General features: G+C 51.5%; 1 protein-coding gene across 4 annotated transcripts; it reads right to left on the reverse strand.

The window, feature by feature from the left end:
* Positions 1–4,903: 4,903 nt before the first annotated feature.
* LSM10 (LSM10, U7 small nuclear RNA associated) lies at positions 4,904–7,495 on the reverse strand. 4 transcript variants are annotated; one of them, XM_006934574.3, is made up of 3 exons: positions 7,187–7,319; positions 6,104–6,330; positions 4,904–5,712 (listed from the first exon to the last, which is right to left on the reverse strand). In XM_006934574.3, the coding sequence occupies exons 2-3, from the start codon at positions 6,132–6,134 to the stop codon at positions 5,318–5,320; spliced, it is 426 nt and encodes a 141-aa protein (XP_006934636.1). In that variant the 5' UTR covers positions 6,135–6,330; positions 7,187–7,319; the 3' UTR covers positions 4,904–5,317. The 4 variants fall into 4 exon arrangements, with proteins under 4 accessions (XP_006934636.1, XP_006934637.1, XP_006934638.1 ...); XM_006934575.3 differs by lacking the exon at positions 6,104–6,330 and having other exon boundaries at positions 7,187–7,495; XM_006934576.3 differs by lacking the exon at positions 6,104–6,330 and having other exon boundaries at positions 7,317–7,454.
* Between the last annotated feature and the right edge of the window lie 8,829 nt (positions 7,496–16,324).

The raw sequence follows: 16,324 nt of genomic DNA on the forward strand, positions 1-16,324 counted from the left end.
TGAGTGACTCCACGTTAAGTTCCTTGACCTTCTCGGACTGTCAAAATAGGGATAACGCCTTACAGGATCATTGAGAAGATTCAGTGAGTATGGAAACAGCTTCTCACGGGACCTGGCCAGCAAGAGTGCTCACACTCACTTCTGTTACAGGGCTTCCGTAAAGTTCGGGACTGAGTCAGGTACAAAGAGGCCCGGCCACAGCCCCCCAGCTTCTGTGCCTGACAAAGGGAAAAGCCTAGGGATTCCGGAAGCCCTGACTGCCAGGAATGAGTGAGTTTTGGGTTTTCCAGGGCTCTAATTATCAGCTAGATGAATCACTTGGAGCTGACACTACCCCCCCCACCCCCCACCCCCCAGACCTTCAGTTGCTTCAAAATATAGGATTTTAACAAAGAAGAGGAGGAGAAGGAAGAAAAAGAGGGGAGGAGAGGTAATGAATAGAAATGAAAGGTGCCAGCCAGAGGAAATGAAAAATATTTCATTTCAGGACACCACCAACATGAGGAGACTGCAGCATCTCTCTCTCTCTCTGTCTCTCTCTCTCACTCACACACACACACACACACACACACACACACACACACACACGGTGACATACTCTCCTGCTGCCTGCTGGCTCTCCAACTTTGGGCATACTGGCAGATGGTACTGCCATAACAAAGTGACGCCTGTCACAACAGCAGAGATGGTTGCTTGACGAGGTATAGGCGGATCTGCCTATCACAGAAGGAGAGGAAGAAACCTTCAACCCTGAGGAGCTTCCACAGGCTTCTGTAACCCAGCGAACCCTACTCACTGCTGGCTTCTGGCTTCTCCTTATGGCCAAGCCCCAGGGCCCGGGTATGACAAGTTCTGAATGCCAGCACCACACCCGGTGGGCACCACCACTGAGGTGAGCGGAGACACTGCTTATCTTTGCCATCGGTGTGATGTCGGGAGTGGTGGGAAGCAGAACAGTGTAATGCAGTAGTCAAGATCACGGAGTGTGAGTCATACAGGCTTGGGTTCAAATCCCCACCGTGTTGGTCACTGGCTCTTCGATCTTGAGCGAGTCACGTAACCTCTCTGGGCCTGTTGGCTCATCTGTAAAATGAGACTATTAATATACACCTCCAAAGTTGTTGTAATGATGAAAGGAGAGGACTCTTCCATTTCACGAAGATTTATGGTGTGCCTGCTATGTGCAGAGCACTGAGCTAGATGGCAGGGACCCGGGGGGACCAAACAGACTACGGCTCTGCCCTCCTGCAGCCCCCAGCCCAGGCCCTGGCCCACAATCAGCAGCAAGCGGTAGCTATTTATGATGGCCATCTTGACGTTCAGCCATTCACTTCACCATGAGACCTGGGGAGAGCCCTTCCCCTTCCCCCTGGGGAAACCAGGCCTCAGTTTCCTAAACTGTAAGATGACAGAGTTGAATTGGGTCAGTGGTTCCCAGTCTTCTTGCCATCAAACTTCCCTCATGAGCCTCGTAGCTGATGAGATTTTGTCTCCTCTAAACCTACATCAAGTCATTTCTTCCTTTTTTATTGATTATAGCCTCATTTTACAGCCGCTAGGGCTTGTGATCGGGGTAACTCCAGCCCGAGGCAGAGAGCATACCAGCTTGGTCACCCTTCACATACCATGTGCTGTTTCTCCGGGTCCTTTCTGGAACATTGACAGGAGCTCAAGGGACCTCTGCTGCCTCGGGGCCCCTTCAGCTGAGGATGGAACTCAGTGAGCTGGATGCTCTCTTCGTGTCGCAGCCGGCTGACAGCCGGTGGTGCTCTGTCACTTGTATGGGCCCAGGGAGATCTGAACTTCAAGCAGTGTGCCCACCCTGGCAGTCCCCTCCCCCGAATGACAGAGACCCTTCCACCCTGCACTCTTCTTTCCAGGAAGGCAGGGCGAGGTGGGGACCCGCCAGCCCACCTGAGCACTCAGAATTCCTGGGGGCTCAGTCATCAGCTGGGCCCCCCACGTTGGTCTTTGCACGTGCTTGAATGAAGACCGAAGCAATGAGTAGCAAAACAAACCCAAGGGGAAGACAACATTTGGAAATGGGTTTTTCATCTTTTCCTTGGTGCCCCTTCCTTTCCTTATGCAGATAGTTAGGTTGCTCTGCCTTCATTGCTTCGGGAAACAAAGGATGCAACAGAATGCAGAGCTCATTTTTAGCTTCTGAATTCCGAAAGCCTAGCCTTCAGGGAGGAATGGGAGAATGTCTGTGCACGTACAAATTTAGAAAACTGTAGCAAGGGGCATGTGGGAGACTTGAGACTTAGGGTGGTCCCTGAGAACAGACAAGCTTCTCCTCAGCTTTCAGCTGGACAGTGTCAGCTGGGTCTCAGGGACTGGGGAGCACGAAGAATTGTGCTCTTTTCCTGGGGGGAGTGCCAGGAAGTAACAAAACCCTCTGAAGAAACAGCTGTGTGCTGCATTTGGGCAAACAGGGCCTATCTAGCCCAAGGGCCTAAGAATCTCCTGGGAAAAGCAGAATAAAATTCTGAACGCTGAGAGGGGTATGGGTGACTCCTGAAGGGGTCTTTGGGTTGGTGGTAGCCTTAGCAGACTGATGACAAAGGACCAGGAGAAAATGAGGACATCTCAGTGGATGTGTGATTGGATGAGTACCAGACCAGACCGCCTTTCCCACGTTGGGCACGTTAAGAGGAAATGCCCTAACTTTCGACCAGTTCCAAGGAAAGTGAGGAGAACTTTGAATCGACCGCAGTTGAGTTTCTGCCACTCTGGCTGATTGGGGTGACATAGGAACTCCGTTGAATTAGGAAAAATTCAAGGTCTATTTCTCACACACGGGAAACTGGAACCAGCTACACTCCTCACCCACAAGGCTTGGCATCACATGCCCCAGCCCCGTCCCTCTCTCTAGCCTCACCTGCCTCTCCCCCCTCCGATAGTCACAGTGGTGCGTTCCCACCTAGGCCCTTTGCACTGGTAGTTTCCTCTGCCTTCCCTTGGCTCTTGAAATGGCAGTCTCCTTCTCGGTTTACATTTTGCTTCTTCAGACCATACTTTCCAAAATAAAACCACCTCCGTGTTCTCTCTCAAGTACCGTTTAGTTCCTTCATGACAACTGTAAGAATTTTTACTTTTTTTATTGTCAGTCTCCCCGTCTAGAATGTCAGCTTCCTGAGGGCAGGACCCTTGTCTGTCTTGATGTTCCCTCAGCAGCTAGCACTGTCACTAGCGATACCTGTGGCGCGAAGGGTGGGCAGCAGTTAGGGAATTCGGCCTGCCACAGGCCAGTGGGCACTGACCTCCCTCCCTCCAGCCTTCCTGGGCCTCTGGCAGCCTTTCCCCCGACAACCCGGGACCAGATGCCAGGAGACCCATATCCTCGGGGCTTAAAGACTTCGCTGTGCTCTATCCCAGGGGCTCAGCACGAGCGTGTCTCAGCGGGCCCATTTCCCCTCCTTCTGGTCTATCCTTCCAGCACCTCATCTGGGGACGACGGAGGGCCCATCGGGGTCTGGTGCACGATACTTCTGGAAAGAGGACACAGGGCTTCGGCCTGAGCCCCTCTTCTCAACCGTCCTTCCCACTTCCCTCCCCGGCCTGGGGGCTCCTCCTTGCTCTGCCGAGGTTGCAGAAGTCCCGGCACACCCTTTAAAAGAGCTGGACTTCTCCTTCATCTCCAGGCCACACTCCTAGCATGAGCCCTCTTCAAGTTTGGAAACATTTGCAGACATGTGGGAAACGTCTGCAATGGGGGCCGCTGTGGGACTCCCTGCCAGTTCATTACTCCAGATGGGGTGGCTCCCCCGCTTCCCGCAAGTACACAGACATTTCCACAGTGAGGGCCTCCCTTCCGTGCCTGCCCTCTGGTTTCTCTTAGCAGCAGTCACCCTGTGGCATCGCTCCCCTTAACTCTAGCCGCCAGCGGGGCCTGGAAACAGTTGTTTTCTCCCTGCTAGGACCCACTGTTCTCTCCCGAAGGCAAAGGTCAAGCCTTGGGGACTTCTGGGACCTCCAGGCAATGAAATACACAGTATTCAGAAGAATCATGGTGGGTGGCTGTGTGGATGTTACTGAGGCAGATCCCCGGGTTCCAGACTGGAGCCAGGAAACTGGCTTTTCCAGACACATCCCAGTTGGTTCTGATGAGGCGGTCCAAGGACGACACTTTGATTCACGTTGGGCGAGAACGTGAATGCAGGGCCCTCGGGCTGCTAGTGCCCAAGTGAACGCTCCTCTCAAGCCCCCCTCAAGAAATGAAAGCATCTTGAGGCCAAAGGCCCTGCCTGACTCAGGACTCTAGCGCAGCAGGTTCTCAGCCTGGATTTCATCTCGTGGTTCTGGGCCACCTCCTCCACTAGATTGTAAGCCCCTCTTTGGAAGGGACCAAATCTTCTTCGGCAATGTGTGACCAGCAGAGGGCCTGGCACACGGCAGCTGCTCTGTGGACATGTGATGAGGACACAGCCGCTTTTATTGAGATGGTCGTTTGCCTGTGGTCATGCTGGTATGGCCGCGAGGCAGCTACAACAAAGACTTGGGTTCTACCCCTGAGCACCCCTTCTTCCCTGAGGACCCCAAAACTCTCAGAACTGGAGCCTGATCTCTTGCTGTTGGCTGAGCTGCCACACTTGAGGGGAGGGCCCAGGATTCCCTCAACCTCTCTACCTCAGGAAAGAGCAATGAGACGAACAACCTCCTCAACAGGGAATCTGCACCGAAAAAGCCACCTTCCATGTGGCCAGACTGAAGCACTTGCCTACAATTCTCAAAACCTGCTGCTTCTTAGTATCACCTCAGAAGCTACACCCCATACCAATGAAATCGGAACTGATGGTGGGACAGGTGATTGCAATCTGTTGCAAGTGTGAGCGCCACTGCCCTACTAGGCAGGACAAGACGGAGCCCAGCACACGTCAGAGGAAGCACGCGGCATGGGCTTGTTTGCATCCAAGTTTTATGAGAAAGAAAAACAACCATGGGAAACCGGAACACTGAGGGGTGGCCCAGGCTAAGTACACTTGGTAACTCTCACTGGGAGAGGGTTGGAAACTACTTGGCAGATTCCCTAAATCAGTAAATCAGATTCTGATGCAAATCATCACAAGGTGATCAATGTCCCCGGCCTCAAGGCCACAGGCAGAGAGACAGGATCCCGGGGGGGGGGGGGGGGGGGGGGGCTAGGAGATGGGACCCTGTGAAAGGCAGCTGTGACAGGGGTGTCTCTCAGAGACACCCGTTTCTGGGCTGGCCCCGCGCGCTCTCTGGGCTCTGGGCAGGGAGGCGGCGCAGGCGGTTGGCTCGGCAGAACCCCGGGGGGAACTTGAGTGGGGACGGCGCTTGCTGTCGAGCCGGCTCATTTATACTTTTTGGAGGGAAATTCCCGCCGGCCTTGGCCCTTGCCGCCAAAGTTGCGCACCCGGTGGATGGCCTGCAACTGTTGCTCAATGGTCGCCGTGATGTTCACATCATCCGGGATGTGGACGTAACGGACGTTACGGCCTGTCACGAAGAGGTCGTCCAGCTCGACCTGATGCCCCCAGCGGTCCGTGTAGGTGACATTGGCCAGGCGGATGTTCATGAAAGCGTCCACGTTGTCTATGCGTCCACGGGCCACGCTCTCGTCGCGCAGGTCCACAGTGGTCACCTGGCCCTGGAGGCCCTGCAGCAGGATAATCAGGCTGTTCTCAGAGATGGTCCGCTCCTTCACCGAGTGGCTCACGGCCATTCTTCCACACCGAGGGCTGTCGGCTGCGGGAGGAGGAGCACACAGACGGGAGCTGTAGCAGGCGAGCGGGCCCAGTCGCCAACTCCCCTCCAACAGGCCCTACGCGTAATTCCCAGCGCAGACTTCTGCAAGTCTGCCTACCTCCCCGGTTTCTGTGTCTGTGGAACACCCTTCGATGCCAGGTGCCTTACACATCTCACAGAAGCCTCACGCTACCCGGCGAGGCCAAGAATTACTCCTACTCACTTCATAAGCAGGGAAAATATGGCCAAGAGACGTTAAGTGACTTGCCTAAGGTCACACGGTTGATCAGCGGAGGTGCTGGGATTCAAATCTACGACTGTCTGACTCCAAACCCCACACCAGTACTCCCCAAACCTCGCCGCATGGTAGAGTCACCTGGTGAGTTTTTACCTGCTGCCACACCCCAGAGGTTCTGATTCATTTGGTCAGGGGTGGGGTCCAGGTAGCCTCTTTTTCAAAGCTCCCCAACTAATTCTCACGTGCATCCAAGTTTGAGAACCGCTGCTCTAAATGTCGTTTACAGCCTTGCTACTCAAAATACGGTCTGTGGACCGGAACTCTCAGCATCACTCAGGCACGTGTTAGGGATATGCAGAATCTCTGGTCTGTCCCCAGACCTGCAGAAAGAATCTGCACTTTATCATAACCCCTGCATGAATCACCAGAAGTTCTCAAATGTATCAGAATCACCTGAGGACATGTTAAAACGCAGAAAGCTGGACTCCCTTCCCCCCCCCCCCCCCAACTTGCAAACTTAGTAGGTCTGAGGTGGAGCCCAAGAATGTTCATTTTTAACATGTTCTTAGTTAACAGTGACTTGCTGGTCTGGGGCCCGTGCTCCCTGAATGACTGGTCTACACCATGCAGCCACCATTTAAGTAAATTGAAAAAGAACAACACCAAAAACATGGCAGCATATAAAACACATAGGTTTTGAAGGCAGAGAAAAATAGGTTGAAATCCTCACTCCACCTACAAACTCTGTAAACCAAGGGCAGTTACTTCATGTCTCTGAACCTGTTTCCACATCTATGAAACCACAGGCTAAATGAGGCTAACAGAATCTCACTGAACGTACTTTGCTTTCAACACGCCCTGATGTTGTATCAACGTGACTGTCTCGTCTATCCCCTCTTTTGAGACCCTGAGTGGGAGGTGGTGGGGACTTCCTCCTTAGGACCTCACTCAAACCCGAGCCGGGCTGTGCAGGACAGCATCAAGCGTGGCAAGCCAGACCACACCACCGATGGGGGGATTGGGCCGGGGTGTGTGTGTGTAACGACCCCCCACGCAGGCTTCACCAGAATGCGCCCAAGCGAGGGTTAGGGCTGCCCGGTGACTGCAAAGAGGCAGTCCTGGGCTTTAGGATGGGCTCTGCCACTTCCCAGGAGGGCGACCTCGAGCAAGCCGCTTAGCTTCGTCGAGCCTGTTGGCCCATCGGGAAAATGGGGACGGCGAAGAACCTTTACTCACGGAGCAGTGGGGGTGGGCGTGGGGAGATGGAATCTACTCCGCAAATCGGGAAGGAAGCGCTTCCCCCGCTCCCCGCCGCCTTCCGGGGTTCCGGGCGCCCCCGCGCTCCGCCCCGGGGTCCGGGACCCACCGCGCCGGATTCCTTCCGCTTCCCGGTCGGCTTAGTTGCCGAAGCTAGCGAGCGCCTGGCGGGGCCGCCTCCCTCCCGCGGCGGGACTAGGAAGCCATGGCAACAGCCTGGCCGCTCGGTCCTCCCGGAGCATAGAGAACGCGGCCTGCGCCGGTCCGCGCCACTGCGGCGGCGCTCGGAACTACAATCCCCAGAACGCCTCGCGGGCGGCGTGCTCGCGCACGGACGACTGTGGGCCTGCGTCTTGGAGTCTCTCCTCCCCGGGAGTCATTCATTCTTTCAACAAATGTTCATTGAGGCTTCCTCCCAGGCTCTGGACACAACAGCGGTGACCGAGGAGACAAGCCCCCTGATCTGGAAACCCTTAAAACTACTTGAGGGCGGGTGTCCATAACAAAACAAGAAAATTATAAGAGTCCTTCAGTCCTGGGTGGCTTCTTATCGGATGGTCAGGGGTGTCCTGAGAAGGTGACGTTTGAGCTGAGATCAATGACAAGAAGCCAACCTTGTGAAAACTAGGAGAGGAGCACTTCAATTAGAGGGAGCAGTTTGTGCAAAGGACCTGGGGGAAATGGCGCTCGCCAATTTGGAAAAACGGAAAAGCCAGTAAGACAGGAGAGTAGTATGCCAAGAGGTGGGAGACGAAGGCAAGAGCTTCAGCATTTAAGGCTTTGTAAGCCAAGGTAAGGGGTTGGATTTCCCGGTTAGGAGTGCAGGCTCTGGCCGCAGTGCCTGGCTTCAAATCTGCTCCCTGCTGACTTTTCACAAGTTAATTATCCTTTTTGTGCCTCAGTTTCTACAAGTGCAGTTGATGGGGTATCAAAGTGGGGGTGACATGATCTGATTTACATTTTTCAGAGGTCATTTGGTAAAAGCTTTAATTTCCCCATTAGAAAAAAAAAAAAAAAGGATGTCAATCTCGGAGAATTGACCTTCATTGATACATGAAAGCACTTGGCTCCCTAAGGTGTAGGCTTGTTTCAGTCCTTCACTCTCATTCATTGATTTCCAGCTCCCCCACGAGCCTTCCCCTTCTCCCAAGGATCACAGTTGGTCTCTCTCGTCCTAAAAATAGAAACTGCCTTCCTCCTCCATGCAAGCTGCTCTTGGTTCTCCTAATCTTCCACACAAGGAACTTCTCAGGAGGCCCCTACACCCGTGGTTCTCTAAGTGTAATCTTTTGTCCAATTTCCTATCTTGGTGAGGCTGGATTTCCTGCATGCACTTCAAGCAAAACAACGTATTGCAAGGGACTGAACGCAGAAGCACATATGAAAATCTAACTGACTTCTGTTACGACAGGCATTAAAGAGATTTGCAAGAACACAGCACAATGTGACTCTTCCCATCAATTTTTTTCTTTTTGAAAATACAGTTGAAAATTATTTTTAATTAATGAATTTATTTTTGAGAGAGAGAGAGGGAGAGAGAGAGAATCTCAAGCAGGCTCTGTGCTTTCAGCACAGAGCTGGACGTGGGGCTTGATCTCATGAACCATGAGAACATGACCTAAGCTGAAATCAAGAGTCTGACACTTAAAGGGCTGAGCCACCCAGCGCGCCCGCCCCCAAAACAGTCATTTTTATACAAAAATATGTTAATGGGTCTATTATTGTTCTTTTACAATGAATTAATACTATAATTTTATTTCACCCTTCGAAAAAGTTTGAGAATCGCTACTCTGTCTTAGGGCTGTCATCCTCTCACTCAACTCTGTGATCTGGCTTCCTTCCAAGACTCTACTGACTTCTCTGGCAGGGGTTACTGATGGTTTATAAGGAGAACCTTTCCCTCCTTAGTCCTTACTTTCATGATCCTTCTTAGTGCTTGACTATATTGTCCATTCTCTTCCTTGGTATTCCGCCCCCCCTCCCTCATGGGGGGCATTGTATCATTTGGTTTTATGGATTTCTGGTTGTTTATTCTCCCATCTCTCTCCCTCTCTTTTTGAGCCCCATTTCATTCTCCTGTTTCCTAACACGTGTGCTTTCTCTTGGGCTGTATTCCCAGCCCCACCCTCAACTTGGTCACATCTATCCATGTTGTCTACTACTATGTGCTGAGTTTCTTGTCTAGATCACGGGCACAGTCCACTCTATGAAACTCCATTTTCCAGCTGTCTGTTGCTCATGCCCCCATGTCTTAGTGGTACTTGAAACTCAGCATGTCTACAAGATAAATTTGTCAAGTTCTTCCCAAATCAGTTGTTGCCCTGAATTTTTCTATTTCTGTGGTTGCTACCACCAGTTTTCAACCATTCAACCACCTCGAATAAATATGATAACTTGGATCATTTTTTTATTCCTTACACCTGTCAGTCACTGATCCCTGCAAATTTTTGGAAGTGTGTCTCCCACCCCTCACTTGTATTTTTATTCTGACTGCCGCCATCCTAGTTGAGACCCTCTTTCTCTCACTTGATTCATTATGAAAACTATCTTACTGGCCTGTGTGTCTCATGATCTTTGCCAACAGATTCAAAGCACAGTTATGATATTACTTACCTGCTAAGAAAACTTTTGATTAGTTAACAGAATAAAGGTTCCAGTGCTGACATTGATTTCATTTCACCTCACCTTCCAGCTGGATCTCTTTTCATCTTTTTTTTTTTTTTAACGTTTATTTATTTTTGGGACAGAGAGAGACAGAGCATGAACGGGGGAGGGTCAGAGAGAGAGGGAGACACAGAATCGGAAGTAGGCTCCAGGCTCTGAGCCATCAGCCCAGAGCCCGACGCGGGGCTCGAACTCACGGACCGCGAGATCGTGACCTGGCTGAAGTCGGACGCTTAACCGACTGCGCCACCCAGGCGCCCTGGAATGCTTTGTTTCATAGAATCAGAAGTGGAGCTCGGGAATCTGCACATCCAACAATGCACACTACAATGTGAGGCCCATTGTCTTCCTCTCTCGTTAGACCTAGCCACTCAGCAACTCAGACAAGCCCTGAACTCTTGCCTCTTCCTTTGCTATCCTGCTCCATCTGCCTGGGATCCTCTCTTGTTTGTCTTTGGATGTTAAGTCCAATCCCTACTTCAAAGTCTGGTTCAAGTGCTGTATCTTTCTGAAGTCTTCACCGATAACCCTGTTTGGGAGTGATGTCTCACTCCTAACCCCTATAGCATATTGCTTGCTGTATGTTTGCTTGTTGTATGCAGACTTGCATACTTATTTATGTAAATCTTAAAAACAATTTTTTTTAATGTTTATTTTGGCCGGGGTGGGGGAGGGGGTTGGTGGTGGAGAGAATCCGAAGCAGGTTCCAGGCTCTGGGCTGTCAGCACGGAGTCCAATGCGGGGCTTGCACTCACAAACCACGAGATCATGACCCGAGCCAAAGTCAGACACCCAACCGACTGAGCCACCCAGGCACCCTTATTTATGTAAATCTTACTTTCTCCCCTACTGGTCTCCTGGGTGTTGAGACAGGGAGAAAGCCTGAGGAGGCCCAAATGCTTCACATTACAAACCAGAGTTACATGAGGAACACCAGCTTTATGAATGTGGTGAGAAGGTGATAGGGATCTGGGTGAAAATGGCAGCAGTTGGAATGGAAAGAAGTGCTGAATGTTAAAGACTGAATGGAATAAGAAGACTCCCTGGAGGCTGATTAGATCTGGAGTATGGATGGGAGGAGGAGAAATTGATGACTAAAAAAAAATTTTTAAGTCTATTTTTTTAGTACTCTCTATGCCCATTGTGGGGCTCGACCTCACGACCCTGAGATCAAGAGTCTTATGCTCTTCTGCCTGAGCCAGACAGGCACCCCTCAATGATCTATATTTTAACTCTGGTTATCTAGAGAGATGGTGGAATGACCCTGTGGGGGAGATCCCATTTTTTGGCTACTCAGCCACTAAACTCCTTTCCCCACAGTTGGGGAAATCAGGCATGCTACGCATTTTGAGTGGGGTTTGGCTTCCCACTCCAGATGACTTCAGGGCCAGATATTGTCTCTCATCCTTGTTGGCTATGGCATGGGCTGATGACCTAAACTCAGGCGTTACCAGGTTCTAAATCTGGAGCAAGTGACATAAACCAGCATGGACTTTTTAGGCATCGTCTAGTCCTCATTCTTGGGGTTGCTGCTGGTGCCAGCGTCCTTTCCTCTGCTGCCTGCTCACCCTTGTTTCCTGGCCACTTTCTCCTGGTTCTTCAGTCTTCCTGACAACTGTGAGTTCCCAGAGCCCTGTAAGTCAATTCCTTCTCTACTTAAGTAGCCAGAATTGGTTTCAATGTTTTGCAACCCAAAACCTAGACTAGTGCTGGGCCCACTTGAATTGAGTTCGTTTCAGGAGACTTGAATTCCCGTGTTCCCTTTAGATGAGCTGTTAATGGTTCAGTTTCCAATTGTCGGAGAATCACAGAATCCCAAGAGGGCAGTTCCCAGGTCACCTGCTCCAGCTCAGCACCCAGTGCCCTAAAACCCCTCTACGGTGCTCAGAAGATGCACTGGTGACTAGCGGCTCACTTTGCTGCCAGGCATTGGACTCTGCAGTCGGATGTTCTTGGTAACTTCTACCCATTGCTTCTAGTCCTTTTCTATGGAAAACTGTCCTATTCTGTATTATATTTAATTTTAGAAGTTTCTGTATGCCTTTTGAAAGTGAAGTAAATGTGGGGCACCTGAGTGGCTCAGTCGGTTGTGTGTCTGGCTTCGGCTCAGGTCACGATCTCACAGTCCATGAGTTCGAGCCCCGCGTCGGGCTCTGTGCTGACAGCTCAGAGCCTGGAGCCTGTTTCGGATTCTGGGTCTCCCTCTCTCTCTGCCCCCTCCCGCTCGCACTCTCTCTCTCTCTCTCTCAAAAATAGATAAACATTGAAAAATATATTAAAAAAAAAAAAAGAAAGTGAAGTAAATGTACTAAATAAGCGAAGATGCCAGTGTTGGACACCGAGTTGTGAGGTGATGTGGAAGATCTCAGGGAAAGTGAACCTGCAGCCGAGGCGAGGACAGGGGTCACGGAGATTTGTGAGTCAATAGTAAGAGTTGAGAGTAACGGCCTCTCCCTCTCGGAAAGAAAAGGAGGCAAACGCTTGGCAGAAGAATGAAGGTTGGGGGCCGCGGGGGCGGTCTAGGGGGCAGGGGGCGGGGGAGGCGAGGGGAGAGTGAGGGGCGGGGAGAGAGGCTAAGGGTGAAATTGGGGTCATCTGGCAATTGACCTGGCCATTCTGACAGCCTTTGAAAAATGCCCACAGCAACAGCATCTGCATCATGCTGGGCAGTCCTCCGTCAGGAGCCACCAAGGGAGAGAGGGGAAGTGTGGGCACAAAGTAGGATGTGAGCCACCGGGGCCAAAGGGGGAGAGAATTCTGGGAAGCAAATGGAGCTTAGCAGGGCCGAGAGCCTTCTAAAGGCCAAGGGGAATGGGGAGGAGAGAAGGCCATCGCAGCTGGGCAGAGCCTGGAGGAGGGGAGAAGGGGTCTGTGTGGTGACGGGAGCATGTAGGAAGGAGGGGAGGGGAGCCGGCCAGGAAGCCTGGAGCGCGGACGGACGGGCGAGTGAGCAGAGAGGAGCTAGGTCAGCCTGGGGAAGCAGAGCCCCGGGGTGTGGGTGGGAGCAGTTGGGCTGGGGGTGCGTCCTCAGCAGCCGTTCAGACCCATGTCTGAGGTGCAGAAAGGAGGCTGGGTGTGACTGAGGGGAAGAAGGGCACAGATAGAAGACGCGCCCTGAAGTGGGGAGGAGAGATGAGGGAAGGCACAGGAAGCAGCTGTCACAGAAGCCGAGAGGTCTTTAGGACGCCCAGAAAACCCGTGTCGAGGGTCCTTGGCTGCTACCGTGACTTCTTGAAAACCCGAAAAAAACAATAGCCCCAGTGTTTCAAAAGGAAGTTAGAGAGTTTAGTAAAGACAAAGGAGGGCGGAGTGATCTGAGGCAAATGTGCACGTCCAGGATTTAGGAGCCCAGGGTCTGCTCCCGGCTCATCTGGGCCCACGCCAGCTGTGTGGCTTCACCAGGCCTAATGCAATTGGGTTTTGTGTGGTTCGGGGAACTAACAGAGAAGGTAATGTTATTTTTGTCAGCAGAAGCACCACAGGCCAGAAACAAAAAGAGAGAGAGAGAGAGAGAGAGAGAGAGAGAGAGAGAGAGAGAGTGTGTGTGTGTGTGTGTGTGTGCGTGTGTGTGTGTGTGTGTGTGGTGGGGGGAGTGTTACATTACTCAATAATCCAGAGTATCAAACAATCCATGGGCCATTGGAATGCATTTTGAAATTCTCATTTGAAAGGGGTGAGTTATGATCTGAGAATTTACTTCACACGAATCACAAAGCTATGTGGGGAAGATCCAACTGTGACCGGGTTTCCTCAATCCAATCCCTGGTAAACACTCCCTTTGACCCCCTCTACAGTCAGCTGTCCAGGAATTTGGCAGCTGAAGAGGAGTTACCCAGGACCTAAAACAAAGAGAGTAAGGGACAAGTAAAGGTTGTATTAGTTTTCAGATTTTAATTTGGGTCTTTATAATGGAATACTCCTTGGCAACGAGAAAGAATGAAATCAGGCCATTTGCAGCAACGTGGATAGAACTGGAGGGTATTAGGCTAAGTGACATAAGTCAGGCAGAGAAAGACAGGTACCATGTTTTCACTCATATGTGGATCCTGAGAAACTCAACAGAAGACCATGGGGGAGGGGAAGGGGAAAAAAAGAGTTATAGAGAGGGAGGGAGGCAAACCATAAGAGACTCTTAAATACTGAGAACAAACTGAGGATTGATGGGAGGTGGGAGGAGAGGGGTAAGTGGGTGATGGGCATTGAGGAGGGCACCTGTTGGGATGAGCACCGGGTGTTGTATGGAAACCAATTTGACAAAAAATTATATTTAATAAAAAAACAATTTGGGTCTTTATGATTAGGCACTATGGTAAATAGGTGTATTTTCTAAAATTTGCATTTCTCTTCCTGTGGTTTCACATGGCTTAAGTTGGCTTCTCTCCTGGATGTAAACTGGCCACAAACCCGGTGCAAGTGGACGCAGGAATGTGCCCTTGTTTAGACCTGGGGATCTCCAGGATCTGGTTCCCATGCTGGGATTGGAAAAAGTGAGCTTGCCTTTAAGAATTGTTAGATACTCACATGGACCATGTGAGGTGACTTTCCTCTTAGAACTGAGAGCTAAATGCTCTTTCCCACCCCTTTTTACCCCCTTCACTGTTAACTTTTTACGTCTTTCTTCTGGGAGCCATTAAAGACCTTTTGTTCAGAAGACGTTTCTAGAACTTTGCCTTACTAATCTGTAGGGCATTCCGACACTATGTGAACAAGAGTGGAACAGGCTGAAGCTGAGCTGGGAGGAGGTTGGTCACAGAAGGAGCTGGAAGAGTAGATCTACCCTCTAAGCATGGAGTGTGTGTGTGGGGGGGTGGCATACGTATAGATTCCAGTTTTCAGCTCCCACCTGGGGAGGGGCCAAGGAATCTGTAAACTCAACGCCAGCTTGAAGCCAGTGAACCAGTTCTTTCTCTTTCTTCCAGATGAGGGAACTGAGGCTCAGGGAGAGTGAGTGCCCCAGAGGCCATGGTGAGTTTGAGGCAGGGATGGGGCCACAGCCCAGTGTCCTGACTCTGACCGTGGGACGCCTTCCCCTGACGCACACTGAATACTGTGTTAGGATACCCTCGGACACGGGGCCTGGTTTTAAATGAACACTGATGAAGTGCTAGTGCTCAGTCCACATTCTTGCTGGATCAACCCCCGTCTTCTGTTTTCTTTGCCTCCTCCTGCCTCCCCTGCTTTCTCTGCATGTCCTCAACCACCACGCAAGTGAACTTGTTTTTCTCAATAGCTGTGCGAGTCTAGAGACATGAAACGCAAAGATTGCCTCATCACAAGGCTGTCCTACCAGAGATCTGTATCTTGTTTATTTATTGAGGAAGCAGACACGTTTGAAATCATCCGCATGGCTCTGGGATAGGTGAAGGGAGGTGGCTGCTTCTCAGCAGCTGGTGGCCCACCTCCAAGGCTCCAGGACAGGCCCGGAGCAGGCCGTGGAGTTTCGGTTTGTGGCAGTGTGGTGGGAGCCTGGCCCAGAACAGGAAAGAGCCTTCCCCTTCATCTGTCCCCCCTTCAGGCCGCCCCAACTGGTAGCCAGAGTGCTTAAAAGAGGCTAAAACAGAAGGCTCTTTGTAAGCTGTTAACAGGTGGCATGATATGCGTCTCCTCCCCAAGGGACCTTCTGGGGGGTTCTGTAGGTAAGGAAGTGTAACTTTCATTCGTAGGAAGCAACTTAAGTTCATTTAGTGATTTATCTTTCTGTACCCAAAAGCTATGCCTTCGGCAGGCTAAGGGCAGCTTCCCTGCCCCTCACATTCCAGAATTATGTCTGCCTCCACTCTTGCCACGGCATGAGGGGCCCGAGGGGTCCCTGTGGCTGGCTCGATCTCAGGCAGTGATTGGCTCAGCTCCGTTTCTCTCTTGCCTTCTGCCATTCTGGGTATTTCTTCCATGGGACTGAATGGACCTTGACCTCTGGATGCTGGCTGGCCCTGAGCCTGCCAGTTACTGGGTCCAGGATGAGCCTGTGGTGGTGGGCTAATGCTCCTTCTTTGAAGCAATTAGGGCTGCCCTGGCCTGAGATATTTTACATGGATCTCAATTAGACTTGGCTTCCCGCCAAGGGAAGTAACTCATCTGGTACGTGAAAGGGAAAGTGCCACACCACGTGTACCTCCCACATATTCCACTCACTTAAGGCTCTGTCCGGCCACTGATGGTGAAGCTGAGATGGGTGTCACAGCACATCGTGCCGGGGGTCTTTAGAAGGCAAGGACACTAAGCGGCAGAGGAAGACCCTGGGGGTGAAGAGTACATACCAAGCAAACTATTTCCTTGGCACACGCTTCCGTATGGGATACGTCCACACCGCTTATGGATAGCGAGGTGTGCAGAGGAGGACAGATACCCACATGCTCTGCGTGGGGGCCCAGCTGCGTGTTCCCTGTAGTGGCCTTACTTACTCTGCCTCTGAGGTTACGGTTCCCGGGGTGCCAGGCAGAGGAGGGCTGTCTC

Source organism: Felis catus, chromosome C1 (genome assembly GCF_018350175.1).
Source record: "Felis catus isolate Fca126 chromosome C1, F.catus_Fca126_mat1.0, whole genome shotgun sequence".
NCBI lineage: Eukaryota > Metazoa > Chordata > Mammalia > Carnivora > Felidae > Felis > Felis catus.

Excerpts from the sequence above, each read along its gene's own strand:
- LSM10 (XM_006934574.3), bottom strand. The coding sequence starts at position 6,134 with ATGAATCAGAACCTCTGGGGTGTGGCAGCAG. Across the intron at positions 5,713-6,103 it reads CCTCTGGGGTGTGGCAGCAG|CCGACAGCCCTCGGTGTGGA; the intron begins GTAAAAACTCAC and ends CTCCTCCCGCAG.